The sequence below is a fragment of the Eptatretus burgeri genome, chromosome 6, assembly GCF_056783735.1.
Source record: "Eptatretus burgeri isolate ZD-2024b chromosome 6, Ebu_testis_v1, whole genome shotgun sequence".
Taxonomy (NCBI): Eukaryota; Metazoa; Chordata; class Myxini; order Myxiniformes; family Myxinidae; genus Eptatretus; species Eptatretus burgeri.
Genome location: NC_140966.1, coordinates 38957064 through 38976229, shown reverse-complemented (window position 1 = coordinate 38976229; position 19166 = coordinate 38957064). Strand labels below are relative to the sequence as shown.

General features: G+C 44.1%; 1 protein-coding gene across 2 annotated transcripts in view; it reads right to left on the bottom strand.

Moving 5' to 3' along the window:
* HID1 (HID1 domain containing) overlaps positions 1-19166 on the bottom strand; it is a 66038-nt gene that overhangs the window by 13924 nt on the left and 32948 nt on the right. For both annotated transcript variants that reach the window (XM_085884631.1, XM_085884632.1), the window contains exons 11-14: positions 15014-15165; positions 14840-14918; positions 1116-1280; positions 699-929 (exon numbers count right to left, since the gene is read on the bottom strand). In XM_085884631.1, coding sequence (XP_085740757.1) covers positions 699-929; positions 1116-1280; positions 14840-14918; positions 15014-15165 — 627 coding nt within the window. The remainder of the gene's footprint in view (positions 1-698; positions 930-1115; positions 1281-14839; positions 14919-15013; positions 15166-19166) is intronic.

Sequence of the window (19166 nt, the reverse complement as noted above, 5' to 3'; positions counted from 1 at the left end):
CTCGTTGGACACAAAGTCCGACCAGCGGTAGCCAAGGATTCTCTGAAGAGACCTGGTACCAAAGGAATCAAGTCTCCATCTCAGATCCCTGAGCAAGATCTGAGATCCAAGTCTCACATCCGTGGAGCAAGACTGGAAGCACCAAGGACCTGAAGACTCAGACTTTTGTCGTCCTGCAAAGGTATCGACAGCGCCACACCCTATGATCCAGTGAATCCATGAATCCCCAGGCCCGACCCAGACGTCTATTGACCCAGACGTCTACCTCACTCTTTCTTCCAGGACTTTAAGCAAGCTTGTCGTCCCTGTCACAATCTCTTGTCATCTCCAGCTCTGAACCATGATCTTTATTACCTACATTAACATTTCATTGCTCAACTATCTTACTTGTTAGTTTCAGTTTTCCTCCCATTCTCCCTCTCCTCTTTTTTTTTTCAGTCATTCAGTTGATGCTTGTCCCACTTTCAGTTATACCATGCTCTTCCATAACTCTTGCTTTTCTCAAGAAAAATAAGAGCAGCACCCGAAGAAGTGTACCATGCTCCGCCTTCCAACATGGGGAGTGTGCAAGAATGGGGTCGAGGCAGGCAACAATGCTTGGATGAGGTAAGAGAAAGAGCATGAATGAGGTGGAGAGCAAGAACTACAGCAAAGAAGAAGTTTGAACAAGGAGGAACCTTTTTGACTGAAATACATACCAGGAGTAACAGCAAGTGTTGTCTGCAATGTTCTCTGCTCTCCAATCGGTGCAGGTTTGGCTCCTTCCATTGTGGGTTGTGTGTCAGTTGAAGACTGCCGTGAAGGTGAGTTGATCATTCGCTTCTGCTTCTGCAGCACACGTGTCACTGATGCCTGGTCTGTTGGCAGATTGGCCAGCGAATGAAATACCGTTCGCTTGCGGATAATGCTGTACACCAAGTTGCTGTTACCTGTGAAATGGAAGCAACCAAGTGTTATAAGACTATAATGAACATTGTAATTGTCAGTTTTTAAAGCTCATGAACAATATTTTTCATTGTGTTGATTTGTGAAAATGCTGATATGGTGATCAAGGAAGTGTTTCAAAGGCAACATCAAAAAAAAAAAGAAAACATGCCAGAAGTTGAGTGCCACACCATCAAATTGGTACTGGATGATGTTGTTGAAGGCTTCAAGAAGGAAAAACACAAGATGGTGATTGTGTGGGGCAGAGAACAAAAACCAGGGAGTAGAGAATGCCTCGAGGAGGTGCATCAACTTGTTTGCGGCCACCATGGACAGAGACTTGAGGTACGGAGACACTGTGAAACAAGCAAAGGAATAGTGGTTGAGAGGAAGAGGGTTATAACGAATGAGGCATATGGAGGGCCTGCTTGGAATCATTGGTCACACCCAGCTCAATATAACCGTGTACACCCTATCCCAAATGACCTCATTGAGGTAAATTATTGCCACATCTTAGACATCAAGTGCAACTACAAGTTAGACCTTGGATATGGATACTATTTAACGTGAACAAAACGTCAAATTTCAAAACTCGCAAAATAGATACGATCATCATCAAATAATCAGCCGATGTTTTCACAGGAGGGAGGCAGATATTTTATGCTCGATGATAATATAAATCAAAATTAATGAGGTGGGTTGCCGATTCTCTCAATTTGGCAGATAAATTTGGCTGAAAGTACAACAAATCTCCTGATTAAGGCAATCCAGCAAACCTCAGCCTTTCATCAGAAGACACTTGTTATATTATTGGATGCTTTCCCATAATCTCAAATGCTGTACAAATGATGTGCAGGCAAGCTTCACATCGAGGGTTGATCATGGAAAAAAAAAAATGATAATAATATTTAAAATTACCCCCGTGTGGGGGTGACGATCATCATCATAATTTTAGTATCATAATCGATGAACCGTTGCCAGATATCTCCTAAAATGACAGACTAGATAGGTTTTGAAAATGGCGACTTTCACAACTTTCGTGACTTCGTGACCTTGACCCTGACCTCGAATCCGGGAAATAATATGTCGTTGGGTATCACTCATCGACCTCTACCCACATACCAAATTTCATCAAGATCGGAAGTAAAAAGTTTTCTTTGTACCAGGAGGTGTTTTTGACCATCTTCCAGGTTACGTGGCGGCCAAACGGGACGGAAATTCAAAAATCTGTCCAGTTAGATACAAGATAATATTTTTTACTATCATAATCAATAAACAGTTGCCGAATATCTTGTAGAATGGCAGACTAGATAGGTTTTGAAAATGGCGATTTTTATAACTTACGTGATCTCGTGACCTTGACCCTGACCTTGAACCCGGACAAAATTTATATCGTTGTGCAACACTCATCGACCTCTACCCACATACTACGTTTCATCAAGATAGGATAGAAAAATTGTTGATGGACGGAAGGACGAACATTTGGTCCGGCTTTATGAGGTCATCTCGGTAGAGATGACCTAATAAAGGGCCTTGGTGAGATGTCAATAATGGCTGTTGGTTTGATGCAGTGATGTTTCCTTTCTTAAAGGCCTGGTCACACCTTGACGTTTTAGCCAACGTATGCCGATTTTTGAATTTTTTTTCTAAAACGCTGGCACACGTTGAATACGTTATGGGTAAGTTTTGATAACATTGAGAGCACGCTGAAAAACACTGCCATACGTTGTTGTACGTTGGCTTTAAACGTTGTACTTTTCGGTTGTCCTCAAATTTTTTCATGCTTGAAATTTCACGACGTATGCCGGCGTATAACTCACACGTTCCGCTACGCTGGCCACAAGTTGTATGCACGGTCTGCGATCGTTGACAGACGTCAACACATGCTACTTGTAAGTTAATCATAAGTTGAGACACGCCGAGGTAATGTTAAGTGTACCCGAAACTTATTTCTAACCTATGAGTAACGTGTTGTTGGCACGTTACGCGATCGTTGCCACACGTCGACAGACGTTACTTTTAAGTTACTCATAGGCTGAAAGACGTCGGTATAATGGATCGTCCTTGCGTCAGCGTCCACGGCCAAGGCCAGGACACTTATTTGCAGCATTCTTCAAACTTTTCTTCGGCATTACGAGGATGTTCACACTTCGATGTCTAGCTTGGCTATGATTCCAATTGTCCATCGGCAGCGTCTATTTAAAATAGTCGAGTTTGAGCGTTTTAACACGTTCAGAAGAAACAATTAAAATTTCCAAACCCCAGCGTCAAAAAACAAAGACGAGTGACAGCAATTTAAATCGTTCATTGTAAACAATGAAAATAGCAGAGTGGTACCGTTTAAAAGTCGTTGAGTGTAAAAAAATCCAATTGTTGAGCGCAAGCGTCTACTTGCAATAGTGGGGTTTGAGCGATTTAGCACGTTCAATAGAAACGATTAAAATTTCCGAGCGCCAGCGTCAAAAAACAAAGGCGAGTGACAGCAATTTAAATCGTTCATTGTAAACAATGAAAATAGTTGAGTGGTACCGTTTAAAAGTCGTTGAGTGTAAAAAAAATCCAATTGTTGAGCGCAAGCGCCTACTTTCAATAGTGGAGATGCAGCCATTTAAATCGTTGAGTGGCAGCCTATGAACCTACCCGTGGACACGCGGACGCAAGGATGATCCATCATAACCCACACCCTCCCCCTCACCTACTACTGCCAACATGAACAAACTACTACTACTACTAATACTAATACTGATACTGTTACTGATGACATGGACATCGACTCAAAAAGGAACTCGAAAACACTGTTGGGTTCCCCTTTTATGAGCAGCATTTTTATATACCAATTTCCAAAACCGCTGGGAACACGTCTTTATATGGCAGTTGTAAGCTAGAAACACATTCATTTTTTTTTTTTTTGTCGACCGGAAGACGTCATTGGAATACGTCTACATACGTCAATGTGTGTTGGGACTACGTAAAGAATTGGTTCAAAGCACGTCAAACATAAGTTAGAAATAAGTTTCGCGTAAAAAAGACATTACCGCGACGTGTTTCGACTTATGAGTAGCTTATAAGTAGCCTTTGTGGACGTGTGTAAGCGTCCGCATATCGTGTGTAAAACTTATCCCCATCGCATGCGGAACGTGTGTCATACGCCGAGTACGTCGTAAAATTTTGAACATGTTTAAAATTTCTTGACGTACTCTACTTACTACGTCGTATGATAGCGTACTTTAGCGTTCTACTCACGTATACCAAACTTACTCATACCGTATTTGACGTGCCCCCAACGTTTTAGACACATTTTTCTTAGGTCGGCATACGCTGGCAAGATCGCCAAGGTGTGACCGCGATGTTGTCACTTCCATTTCTACGGCAGTTATGATTCGAATCGTTGTGCGTCAGCCTTTTAATAGGCTACGTCACGACATCGTCGGCGATGCGTGCAACGCGCTATGCCGAAGTTAGACTATCGTTGGGCATCGGTTGTGTAGGCCGACAACAGGTTCAGCATTCGTTGGTATAAGTTATCTATAACACAACGAAACGTTCTGTGTCCGTTACTAATATGTTATGCATACGACCAACTCGTTATGAATACGTCCGAATCTTAAAAAAAAAAAACATCAAAAGTTCAACGTCAGCCAGCGTTTTACATACATTTTAATACGTTGCCATCGCTGGCTAAAACGTCAAGGTGTGACCGGGCATTAAGGCGCTGTCACACCTTGACGTTTTAGCCAGCAATGGCAACGTATAAAAATGTATGTAAAACATTGGCGTACACTGAAGTTTTGAGGTTTTAAAAAAAAGTTTTGGTCGTATTCATAAAGTGTTGGTCGTATGCATAACATATTAGTAACGGGCACAGAACGTTTCGTTGTCTTATAGATAACTTATACCAACGAATGCTTAGCTTGTTGTCGGCGTGCACAACCTATGCCCAATGATATTTTAACTTAGGCATAGCGCGCTGCACGTATCGCCGACGAACTTGTGGCGTTCTCTGTTAAAAACCTGCCGCACGCCGATTTAAATCATAACCGCCTGAAAATTGGAAGTGTCAATATCGCAGTCACACCTTGACGATTTAGCTAGGGTATACCGACCAATGAAAAATGTCTAAAACGCTGGCACACGTCGAATACGGTATGGGTAAGTTGTGTATACGTTAGGAGCATGATGAAAAACAATGAAGTACGCTGTCATATTCTGTAGTACGTCGAGTACGTCGTGAAATTTCAAGCATGCTGAAAATTTTACAACGTACTCGACGTATGGCTCACAAGTTCCGCATACGCTGGCATAAGTTCTCGGTAAGCTCCACGATCGTTGACACACATTACTTGTAAGTTACTCAGAAGTCGAAACACGTCGAGGTAATGTTTAGCATACCCCAAACTTAATTTTTAACCTATGAGTAATGTGCTTTGAACCTATGAGTAACGTGCTTTGAACCTATATGTAACGTATCTCAAACGCACATTGTCGTATGGAGACGAATTTGATTGACGTCTTCCGGACGACCACAGAACTTACTGAACACGTTTCTAACTTAGATCTACCGTATAATGGCGATTTGGCAGCGTTTGTGGGAATTGGTATATACAAATGGGTTTCACAAGAGGAACCCGTCAGTGTTCCAGACTCCATGTTGAGTAGATGTCAATGTTTGTAGTATCAGTAGTTGTAGTATTAGTAGTAGTAGTCGTAGTAGTAGGTCCATGTCAGTAGTAGTAGGTGAGCGTGATGATGGATCCTCGTTGCATCCACGAATAGGAGACTACTTTGCACCATTGTTCAATGTTCTTTTCAGCTAATTTTTTTTTCTCATTCCCACGATGAACTATTTTTTTGTTTCAGTTTTTAAAGTATTCAAAACGACTTGGACAAATGCATAATGTACTAGTAATGAACACAGAACGCTTCGATAACTTATAGATAAGTTATACCAACGATTGATTAGCATGTTTTAAACGTAAAGAACCTATGCCCAACGATAGTCTAACGTATGTATAGCGTGGCACCGTATCGTCGACGATTACGTGAGATTTTCTATTCATAGGCTGCAACTTCACTTTTAATAAATGGCTGTCACTCGCCTATTGTTTTTGGACGCTGGTGCTCGGCAATTGAAATCGTTTCCATTGAACAAGTTAAATCGCTTCCACAGCACTGCAGTCATGGCACCAACAGCAGCAGGCTCAAGCGGATCCCTGTACAAGGTGTACTGCTTGGTTATCCTTGAACCCACTCTGGCTAGCAACTCGTCGAACATCGCTGGGGGCATTCGCAGGAAGTTGGTGAAGGATGCATGGTCCTGGTTCCGGAGTTCCACCATGAGCTGGTCATATATGCCGTAATGGCATCGCCTCCCGATCCATGGTCTGACCCAGTTCCTTCTCCTCCGTTCACGTCTTCTTCTCCCGGCTCTATTGGCACGCAACTGGTGCAGTGTCAACTCGATGAGGTCATGTTGATGTTCGAGGACAGGTAGGTATTGTCGTCTCAGCCTTGCCGTATCCTCCATCTCTCGAAATGACATGGACATGTACTCACCACGAAGTTTAAAAAAAAGACGGGTTCCTCCTGTGAAGCCCCTTTTTATATACCAATTCCCCTAATCGCTGCCAATACGCCATTATACGGTATCTGTAAGTTAGAAACGCGTTCAGTAAGTTCTGTGGTCGTCCGGAAGATGTCAAATACGTCTACATACGTATTTGTGCATAGGACATGCTTTACAAATAATTCCCAAGCACGTTACTCATAGGTTATAAATAAGTCACGGGTACCCTAAACATTACTTTGACGTGTTTCGACGTATGAGGAACTTTCAAGTAACGTGTTGCGAAGTGTGAACAACGTTCGTGTAGCGTGCTTACAAAACGTTACTCATAGGTTAGAAATAAGTTTCAGGTAAGCTAAACATTACCTCGATGTGTTTCGACTTATGAGTAACTTGCAAGTAACGTGTGCCGATGTGTGTCAAAGATCGCATAATGTGTCTCCAACTTATGGCCAGCGTAGCGGAACGTGTGAGTCATACGCCGGCATACGTCGCAAAATTTCAAGCATGCAAAAATTTGAGGACAACCCAAAAGTACAACATTTAAAGCCAGCGTACTACGACGTATGGCATTTTTCAGCGTGCTCTCAACGTATACAAAACGTACCCATAACGTATTCGACGTGTGCCAGCGTTTTAGACAAATTTTTCATAAATCAGCATACGCTGGCAAAATCGTCAAGGTGTGACAGTGGCTTTACAATGACATAAATCAAGGATGGTATTTAACTCCCAAACCAAAAATAAATTCAGCTCGCGACTTCATGATAACAGAGAAACATAGAACAAGCCGGTAGGCGACGAGGGATTCGCTAGGATCGAAGCGCTGGATATGATGCTTTTCATTCTGACCGATCCACCGACGAAGATTCATTGCCAAGACGTATTGGTTCACATACAATTGTTCCTCTGCCTGGCAAGATTTTTTCTATTGCGTATTTTGCCAACTGGCACTCCTCATAAAAAATGACGGTAAGGCCTAAGTCACATTTGCCACGGCGGCCATAGGGTCTACAAAATCTACGGCCACTAACAATTATAGGGCGGCCGCAGTATTTCCACGGTCACACAATGTAGAAGTCACACATGTTTTTATTTTTCGGGGAGCCGCACAGCGTATTTATAAATTGTGGAGACCGAAAACATGGGGGTGCCGTACGGTCTTTGATTTGATGTCGCATGGTGACCTTAGGGCGTTCCTGCGGCGGCCATAGAATTTTCAAGGCAGACGCAAGGTGCCTGTAAGGCAACCGCAAGGCGACCCTAAGGGGGGCCCTAAGGTGAACGTTCGGCCAGACGGACGGAAACGAGTGGGTTTTTTTTTTTTACCAGTTCTTTTGTTTCGGCTTGTCGAATTGCTACGGCGAACGCAGAAATGAAAAAAGTTATAACTCCGTGCTATAATTCCACAGCGACCCTACGGCCTGTAAAATATAGCCATACGGCGTAGGGCCACCCTGAGGCCACCTCAGAAACTCTGCGGCCGCCGCATATTTCTGTCAATTCAGAGGGCGTACGGCCGCCGTATCCTCTCCGTAGAGCAAATGTGACTTAGGCCTAAATAGACACCCTATTTTTGAAGGACTACCATTTGAAAAATAATCGGTTTGCTGGTTTGTGCTGTGGAGCCTCGCGTTGCAGACACACATACACACATATACACACACACACACACACACACACACACACACACACACACACACACACACACACACACACACACACACACACACTTCTCTCAATGCTCTTGTTTGACCACACCTCCTGAGCCACACAATATTTTTCATAAGCCACGCCCACTTTCCTACACTACTCCCACTTTTCATCAACCACGTCCACTTTCTCTAAGCTTCGCCCACTTTCCTACACTACTCCCACTTTTCATCAACCACGTCCACTTTCTCTAAGCTTCGCCCACTTTCCTACGCTACTCCCACTTTTCATCAACCACGTCCACTTTCTCTAAGCTTCGCCCACTTTCCTAAGCCCCTCATAAAAAATGCTGGTGAATAGACACCCGATTTTTGAAGGACTACCATTTGAAAAATAAAACCTTAATCAAAACTCGGCTCAAGTAAAATTTTCTAAATATCTCGAAGTGTTTAATTCCAAAGTCTCGCTTCTCTACATTCAAAACTGAAGGACAAGTATTGAAAATACTGTACGCGGTTTTTCGGCCGCTGCACACCAACGGGTGATTTCGAAGATTTCGCCAAGTAACAAACAAGAAGATGACACCGTGTAGAGCACGATACTTGCAAAATCCACAAAACAAATTTGACCTAAAAATAATTGGTGGTTGAATTCAATGACCAAATATGCAACTCCTCTTCAAATTTCAAGTGAATCGGATGAAAATTGACAATTTTATAAATTCGGCCTGTGTTGACCTTTTGGCCTATGTGAACCTCAAAAATAATTGGCTACTTGAATTCACTGACCTGAAATATAAATCCTCTTCAAATTTCAAGCCAATGGGATTAAAATTGAGGATTTTAGAAACACCACCGTAGTTGATGACCTTTGGCTTACATTGACCTTTTGGTCTCTGTTGACCTCAAAAATAATTGGTGGTTGAATTCATTGACAAGAAATATAAATCCTCTTCAAATTTCAAGTCAATCGGATGAAAATTGAGGATTTCATAAATCTCAGCGAAGGTGTTGACCTTTGCCCCATGTTGACCTTTTGACCTCAAAAACAATAGGCTTCTTCCTTATGACAAACTCTACCATGTGGTGAAATTTCGTGAAGATCGGTTTAAAATTGTGACCTGTAGGTGACAAACAGACAGAATAACAAAACCGACTAACCAATATACTTGAAAAATCTTCGATTTTGCAAGTAACAAATGGATCCAAATGCAATAAATACCCTCTCCTTCGGCGAGGGTAAATCATTTTTCAGGTACATTTCAAACCAGATTGTTGAAACATGCTTTTTCAAGAATGAACAGCAATCGTGTTTAATGCACGTGATATTTCGGAGGCAACCGTGTACCCACCGTGTGTCCAGGGCCGGATTTACCATGTGGGGGGCCGTGAGCACAATGATTGTGGGGGCCCCCCAAATTTGGAGATTAATCAACAACTTAAATTATAACTGCTTTTTCATCAACAACTGAACTTGTATCTATAGATTTGGCAGATCCTGATCAGGAATGATTTTGCATACATGTTCACAAATTATAATTAAATCTGACAATATGACAAGATGGACGGATTGTTATTGATATGGCTGGTGACTTATCTCTGAGCTCATTCTAAAATCAAATCACAAAAATGCTGTTGCTGCAAGAGTAAGAGATAGAGATGGACTAATATAAGAAAATAACAAACGACGCACTGTCATTAATCATACTACGAACTTCGACGAAAAATCTTCTAACTTCTAAAAACCCTCTGGGTAAGAGGAATCCGAAATGGTGATTAATAGCCGACTTCCAACGACCGCAAATATACGGCAGTGTCATCCACATCAATGAACATACACACGGTGCCTTAATCAATGGACAAACTTCCTGCACGACTTCGCGGCAGCGAACTCGGATATGATACTGTCAACCTGCATGGAATTGAGCACATCGGATTCGGTTGAAATGATGGTCAGATTGACCAGTCTCTGCTGCCCCATTGTGGAGCGAAGATGGTTCTTGATAAGCTTGAGTTTCGAAAACGAGCGCTCCCCAGAGCAGTTCGACACCATCAGTGAGAAGTAAATCCGAAGCAGCACTTCCACGTTTGGGAAAGTATCGGTGAGTTTTCGCTCGATGAGAAAACTCTACATCTCGAGTTCAGTACGCCCCGAGTCTGGCTCTGACTCCTTCATCATGGCTTGAAACTGAATCATTTCTTCTGTGAGGTCAGGTGATGGATCTTCCCGATACAGCTCGACGAGCTTTGAGCGTGACTCTCGAATCTGCTCCACTTCGAGTTGAACAAGAGCACGCAGGAATCCAAATCTGTTGCTCATCTTGCTGTAAGCGTTTGTACGCTTTTCCAACTGCGACAGCAGGACGTCGATCACTGCAACGTATCCACTGATGCAAAAGGACTCCTTGGCGTCTAGTTCTACTTCTGGAGTGTGTCCGTAGTCCAAGGGAGTGAGGCAGACATTACGCTTTCGTCTACGCGATCCGCGAGTGAACTCCTCCGTACCTGAGCGCTCCACTCAGGCAACAACGAATATATCAAACTGATCGCGTAATGACTGCACGAAGCTCGCCAGTGACTTGAGGAGCTGCAAGGCTGCATTGAGATCGGTAGCTTGCGACTGAAGGGTTTTACTCGTATGATCAAATCTACCAAGGACAGTAGACCAGAAACCAGCATAGAACCCTATCTCAAGCGTGCACATCGTTTGGTGAAGTGTCTCGGCAGTGTTTCTCGTTTCACTATTCAGTTGTTCATCGTTTGCGATTTCATCGAGGACATCCATGATTTCGCTGTAACCGTCTTCAAGAGCTCGAGTTGCATCAGAATGAGCCAACCAGCGAGTGTAGCTGAGGCGCTTTGGTACTTGCAGACCTTTGGCTTTCAGAGCGTCAAATAATCTGGCATAGCGCGACGGGGAAGCTGTAAAAAATTCACACTTGTTCCACAAATTCAAAGAATGCTGCTGCAGGTCTCCAGCATCCCACGGCCGACTGACCGACTAAGTTCAGTGAGTGAGTCACGCATGGCACAAACATTGCGAGAGGGTTCTCCTGTTTGATCATTCCCTGCATCCCATTGTATCAGCCACTCATATTAGATGCGTTATCGTAAGATTGTCCTCGGCAGTTAGCGATGTCCAATCCAGTGGCTTTCAAAAAATCCAATAATGCCGTCGCTTGCTGGAGTCCAGTGTGTCCTGTGTTGTTCAGAAAGGTCATGAAACACTCCACTGGAGCCTCGTTCTCGATGTATTGTAGAATAATTGTGAGCTGGTCGATGTGGCTTATGTCAGGAGTCGACTCGACTGACAAAGAGAAGTATTTTGCCTCTTTCACACGAGCGACGATGTTATCCAGAACAGATTTTCCGATGATGGAGACGAACTCTTCACATGTCGTAGATGATAAGTAGTTGGTGTGGCCACTACCTTGGTTGGCATATTTCTGAATGTGCTGCGCCAAAAATGGATCGCATTCCGCAAGTAATTCCATTAAACCAAGGTAGTTACCGTTCCTCCGTGACCCAACAATTTCATCCGATCCATGGAACGCGAGACCACGCTCAGTGAGAAACGATATCACACTCACACTTCGTTTCAAACCTCCCTCCAATAGGATGCAATCTCACTCACCTGTTTGACGAGTTCAGTGTCCACCCGACCTGCGGATGTTGCTCTGTCTGACAAGCGGATGATATTCACACAATGTACATGCGAACGCTCATGCACCTCGATAGAACGACTGGCATGCTTCCAGTCATTGAATCCTTCCCCGCCCAGGGCAGTAGCGCCTCCAAAGAGCTTGCAAGCGATGCAGTACAGTTTTCCGGTTGATGTGGAGAAGCAAAGCCAGGACCTTTTCACGGACTCTCGGTTTTGTAGTCTACGGTAAAAAAAGATTCTTGGAGCAGCAGCATTTCCTCCCTTCAACGAACTGTATGGATGAATCAAAGGGACCAGTCGAATTCTGCAGGGGCTCCAAATCTCGTGATGCCCAGTAGTCGATCATCTCTGACGACGGTCGCTCAGGAGGCCAACATCCAATGCAATTGGCAAAGCCAGGTCCACGATCAGTCAGTATATCTCGCGCTTCTTCAGCTGATGCATGTTCTTCATCGGTGGAACCTTCCGAGATGTTGGGCAAATCTTGACGCGGGGTTTGCGTTGCCAAATCCGCTTGTTCTGTCTCTGTTGGTGTTCCAGCCTCTGTCATGGACGAATCGCCTGTTTGTGCAGGAGTGAAAAACTGAGATTTTCTGGGTCTTGTCGACGATGGCTTTGTGTCTTTCATCTTTTTCCTTGGAACGTTTCTGCTTTTGAGCACCACTGTCATATTTCCGTGGAGCCCTGGATTTCTGCCTGTCATCACTGAAGCCGCTCATTGTGGTTTCTGCAGCTGGTAGGTACCGAGTAACCGAGATATTGTCAGAGTGCACGTGGGACGTACCAGAATAACGAACAAGTATGTTTCACACATCTGGAACATAGAAAGTCACACCGTGTTTCTGTGCTGCGAGTGCCAGTAAGAAGGGTACTGACAGCGTTCCCTGCCAGCTGCAGTTTCAGTGTGTACAATACTACTCCTGCCGGCCGTGTGCTGTGCTGGCCTGGCCTAGTTTTACCACGTCGACTTTCACCTTTTCACCTCTCCTCTGGCTGGACCTCTGTATTCCGTCTATGCTTGCTGGGCTCTGGCGGGCAGTGCCGTAGTTCGTTGGTCACGCTCAACCATCCGAAGCATCGATGATCGATCCAAAAAAGGATCCGAATGCGGGCCCCCAATGCCTGAGGCTTGCCTCGGAAATTTTTGACCACGTTGGATCTGTTCTGTGGACTGTGGAAGAAACGGCTTGAAAAAGCCAAAGCTTGAAAAGGACCCTCACAATGACGGACAATTTTGAAAAGATATCCTTACAAAGAGTTTACAATCTTCATTCACCGACATATAAACTTTAGAAGCACATTTTCAAGGGATTTTCAAAATGTCATCGAAATTGTGGGGGGCCCCGAAATGTGGGGGGCCCCGGGGCCATGGCCCAACCTGGCCACCGCTAAATCCGGTAGTGCGTGTGTCCTTCGGGGGTGAAATAATCAAAATATTCACGAGGGTTCACCAATTTAAGACGTATGTTTTTATAAAACAATGCCAAGCAAAACATTTACGTGATGATCACATCTATTATTTCTTCGTTTTTCGATTCTGAGTTTTAAGCAATGTCAGAACTGATCATGAGCACTTCCAATTACAGTGAACTCATCAAAATTGATTATTCGAGAACATTTTGTTTATAAAATAGTGGCATTGAATTAAAATTTTGGTTTAAATTCCCACCCCCCTCCCAAGTCAACAGTATTCGTTTTAATGAGTGGACAGTATTTTCATGAATGAACAGTTGATTTATCATACTGCTATAATTAGCAATACCCACTCCCGTCAGCAATGAGACACTGCATGGTGTGAAAAACCCCTCCCTGCTCAAGGTAGTGCTTCTTCTTTACATGAAGGATGGATCGATATGTCTCGTTTTAGTAATAGTAAGCCCTGTCCTCTCTGGGAGCAAAAAACTGAGGTGGGGCAGGGGAAATTATTTTGTGCCCATGACCTGACCCAAGCATGTCTACAAAATTTGGGGGAGATTGGCACAGCCGTTATATATATATATATATATATATATATATATATATATATATATATATATATATATATATATATATATATATATATATACATACACAGTCATGTGCTGCTTAACGACGTTCCGGGCAACGACGGATCGCACATACGACGGATCTGACAGCTCTGAAAAAAAAAAAAAAAATGTAACTGAAAAATTCCTATCGCCGAGTGATGTCGCCGACGTCGCGCTGCCAGTCGTATAAAAATAGCACCTACAATTATGTACGCTGTACAGTACATAATACTTCATAATGATAAACGACAGTGTGGCCCTGTTATAATGCGATCATTGAGGTCCACAAAATGTCATCGCGAAAAAAGCAGGGTCGTGCTAAATCGGGATTCAAGGAAATCGTCTTTCAAACTGAACCAATGTTTGCACGTTTACCTTCTAGCAAGTAAATTACCTTTGAATTGAAGAATTCCGCGAATAAATCGTTGTTACAGTCAAAATTAAAACACAAATTTCTTTTTGGTGAAGCTTTTCATGTTGTTAAAACAATCGCACTGTTCCGGAAATATATATCACAATTGACAGGAGCTCGTTTCTTCATTTATAAATTATAACATTGATGCAATGATTACGTATTTATAAAATCCAAATGCTATTTATTCACCTTTCTATAATCGATGCGAGAGGAGATTGTAAGCTGCTGCTAACAACACCGATGGCCGTCATGAACAGCACAAAGGTAAAACTAACGTGTCTTCAGTCGCTCTTGGATGCGTGTTACAATTGCCGACAGTATTCAGTACAGTAACATGCTGTACAGGTTTGTATCCAAGGAGCAATAGGCTATACCATATAGCCGAGGTGTGTAGTTTTGTGTAAGTACGATGTTCGAAAACGAAAACGAAAAAAAAAATGATGTTCGCACAGCGACAACGTCGCTTAACAATGCGTTTCTCAGAAACGTAACCCCGTCGTGAAGTGGCACATGACTGTATATATAAATACATACATACACATGAGTTGGGGGAGGGCAGATGCCAAAACATCAAACAGGGGAGTGATGGCATACCATTGACAATGATGGTGAGAAGACAGTCAAAGAGTGGCTGCAACCGTTGGTGTCCACTGGTCACGATCTTGTGAAACACCTGCAGATCCGAAAGGTGTTCAATGATGCTATAATATCGACAGCAGAAGATGCTATGCCAATGAAAAAAGGGATGTATAAATGTTTTGTGCTCACGATAATAAGGAGGTCGGCATGAGTGCCGGTGAAAACGGGCACATCCATGGGCACGCGGACAGTGTAGGGCTTGTTCAATCGCACGCCAAAATTCCGCTCACCGCTCAGGAGCAGCAACAGAAAGATTCCAATGTGCATGAGGCCCACACATGCTGATGAAGCCCACAGGTAAACATTAGATTTGTGCATCTCACAAATAAATCAAATAATGTCCTCATCATCATTCTCAACATACAACCATCTGCCTTCATTGTGGTCTCATAAACAGACATCAGGCCTCAACACAAATGCATGTCATGATTGCCTTCCAGAATGTTAAATAAATAAGCTTCATCAGCATAAAGATAGCTTCTGAAGAGAAGGGCCATCTTCAAGAAATAACAAGAGCAATGTAGTGTATGAAGGGGTTAAAATGTTTCTCTTTTCATAAGGTTTCAAAGCGCACACACACACACACACACACACACACACACACACACACACACACACACACACACACACACACACACACACACACACACACACACACACACACACACACACACACACACAGACACACAGACACACACACACACGCCATTTCCCCCGCTAAAGCGGGGGTTAGCCTTGCGGGCCCCATGACAATCTTCTCCAGTTTACCCTATTTTCTGCATCTCCCCTTCTTTATCCCCTTGCCCACATTTCCTCTTCCACCACATTTAGCCAAGTTTTTCTCGGTCTTCCCCGTCCTCTACTTCTGACTACACTCATTTCCAACACTCCTCTCACCCAGTCACTTTCATCCTTCCTCAACACATGACCCAACCATCTCAACCTGTTTCTCTTCACAACCTCCATCACAGACTCTCTTCCCATCATCTTCCGCAAGTCATCATTTGTCTTCCTCTCTCTCAACGATACTCCACACATCCACCGAACCATTCGCATTTCCACCCTTTCCAGCCTTTGTTCCTGCTCCATGTTCAATACCCATGTCTCATCGTACTCCTCACACATGTAGCATACACCTTTCCCTTCAGCTTCAACGACACTCCCCTCTTCGTCAGCACGCCACTCAGTTCCCGAAACTTCTTCATGCACATCTCACTCAAGCAACCGTCGAAGAGTCTGATCCACCTTCTCCATTCAGCATGTCTCCGAGATAGCAAAATGTTTTCACCCCTTCCAGCTTCACACCATCTCCAAGATCCAACTCAACGATTCCTTCATCTGCAGCTCCCTCTATGCACACCTTACACTTGAATGTAGCTGCCACACTGGTTAATGACCCTCTCACCCCACTACATTTTCGATGAACCCATTCAGCACACATTGTACACTGAATGGAGTTCACTCCGACACCCTTCCTGCACACAGCACACGGCCACTTCCCAGTCCTTTCCACCTCACCACATGCTTTACCACTTGCCATCACCTTCGTCTTTCCGATATTCACCTTCAAACCTTTTGCCTCCATACATTCCTTCCACTTGTTCATCTTCTCCTTCAGTCCATCCATACTCTCTGCAATCAACACCAGATCATCTGCATACAGCAGCTCCCACGGTAAACCCTCCTTTACCCTCCGAGCCAGCATCTCCATCACAACTACAAATAGAAGTGTACTTAGTACCGACCTCTGGTGCACTCCTACCCTCACTTCAAACTCACCACTGTTCCCATCCTTCGTCCTTACAGCTGTGCGCGCTCTCTCGTACATGGCCATCACTACTCTGATCAACCATTCCTCCACTCCGAACTTCCTCAATGCCCATGTCATTACTTCAAGTGGAACCCTATCAAATGCTTTCTCCAGATCAACAAACCCAAAAAACAACTTCTTCCTCTTCTCCATGTACTTCTCCTGCAACTGCCTGACAATAAAAATTGCATCTGTCGTTCCTCTTCCTGGCATAAATCCAAACTGCATTTCGTCAATCTTTACCTTCTTCCTTATCCTCTTCTCCAACACCCTTTCCAATACCTTCATTCCATGCTCCAATAACTTTATTGCTCTATAGGAGCCACAGTCCAGAGGGTCAACCTTTCCCCTTGTACAGAGGGACGAGGGTACTCAGTTCCCAATCCACTAGAATGCGGCCTTCTTTCACCACCAGATTACAGATCTCTGTCATTCTCTTCACACCCCAACTTCCCGCTGCCTTCAACATATCTCCCACAACTCCCGTTGGCCCTCCTGCTTTTCTACTCTTCATTGCTCTTATAGCTTCCTCAACTTCCTTCTCAGTTATCTTCTCTGCTGGTCCTAAAACTGGGTTACTCTCGATGTTTCTATCCCATTCATTTTCTACATTCAACAGCCTTTCCATATATCTCTTCCATCTTCCTTTAATTCCATCTGAGTCCACAACAATTTGTCCCACTTCATCCTTCAAGCAACTCACCCCCGTCACATCAAACCTCTCTCTCGCTATCTGCTTTGCAATCCTGAATAACGCTCTCTTACCCTCCTCCGAATCCAAGCGTTCTCCAAACATTTTCCTATGGGCCTCCTGCACCTTTGCAACCTCTTTCTTTGCAGCCTCCTTGGCTACCTGACAAACTTTTATGTGCTGCCTCTTCTTCCACGGTATCCTTCGCCTTTTGCCATTCCTTGAACTTCTTCCTCTTCTCTTCAATCGTCTTTCCAACTTCGTCACCCCACCACCAAGTTTCCGAGTGCCTCGGTGGTCCTTTTGTCCATCCACATACCTCACCAACAGCTCCCAATAGACTTTCATTGACATCCAACCACTTTCAAGCTCAACGACATCATCCTCAACCATACTCAGCCTCTCTTTTAATGCTTCCTTCACTGTCACCTCTTTCAACTTCGGTTGGTACTTCACCCGCTGAATTCTCCTTGCACCTTTCACCCTTATATCGCAGACAACCAGGTGGTGCTGTGAAACAGTCTCCTCCCCTGGGATCACCTTTGTTCCCCGGAGGTTTCCCCTATCTCGCCAACGCATCATCAGGTAGTCAATGGTTGTCGTCGACCCACCTGACGTGTATGTAATAAGCTTATTATCCGCTTTCTGGAATTGAGTATTACAAATCAACAAATCAGCTCCATCAGCAAACTCCAAGATCCTTTCACCTTCTCCATTTCTCACACCATATCCATAACCCCCATGAACTCCCTCAAAACCGTCTGGACTCCTTCCCACATGTCCATTCAAGTCTCCTCCTACCACAACAATTTCATCATCTTTTACATTTTCCATCAACTTCTCTATCGCACACCAGAACATGTTCTTCTCTTCATCGCTTCGACCAACCTGCGGGGCAGATGACGTTCACCAAGAGCTTTCCGATCACGATTCTCACCATCATCAACCTTTCACTCACTCCTGTCACACTCACGACACTGTCTACAAACTCCTCAGAAAACATGACACCAACACCATGCACGCCTTCCGGGCACCCTTGGCACAGAAACTTATACTTCTGCCCCTGCCTACCCTTCACCATTCTCACACCACTTCCCTTCCACCGTGTCTCCTGCACACAACATATGTCCACTCTTCTTCTGACCAATGTTTCAACCACTTCTCCAGATCTCCCTGACATTGTCCCTACATTACATGCACCAAACCTCAGAAACCGATCTCCACGTGGAGCATCAGACGATTGGTCATCATAAATGGAAAAATTTCCTCCCTTGCTTCGATCGGGTTCCCCACCTTGAGTTTTAACGAGAGGGGGTGAGGACCCCCACGGGGTACTTCGGGTTGTACCCTGCCCATCAGTTGTACTCATCATGGTTTCCTTTTGAGGCGATGTTTTTATGGCCAGATGCCCTTCCTGACGCCAACCCTTTTTAGTCGCCTCTTACGACACGCAGGGATACGGTGTACCTATTCTAACCGGGGCACACACCGGGAGCTAAAAGCTAAAAGCTAAAAGCAATGTATTTCAAAGCTAAAAGCAATGTATTTGTGGAATGGGCCCCAGCATCACATTCATCTTTCATGGATTCTGTAAAATCGAAATATCTCAAGATAGTCCTGCAGCGTCGTCTGATATTTCAGATCAATTGTTCAAATTTGCATAAAAGCACCAAAATTGGTACACATGTTGAATAATGTATTCCGAACAATTTTAGATATGGAGCCACCCGAGATTGTGCCTTGGTCAGCTTTGGCGACCATTTTCCAAAATGGCCACCATT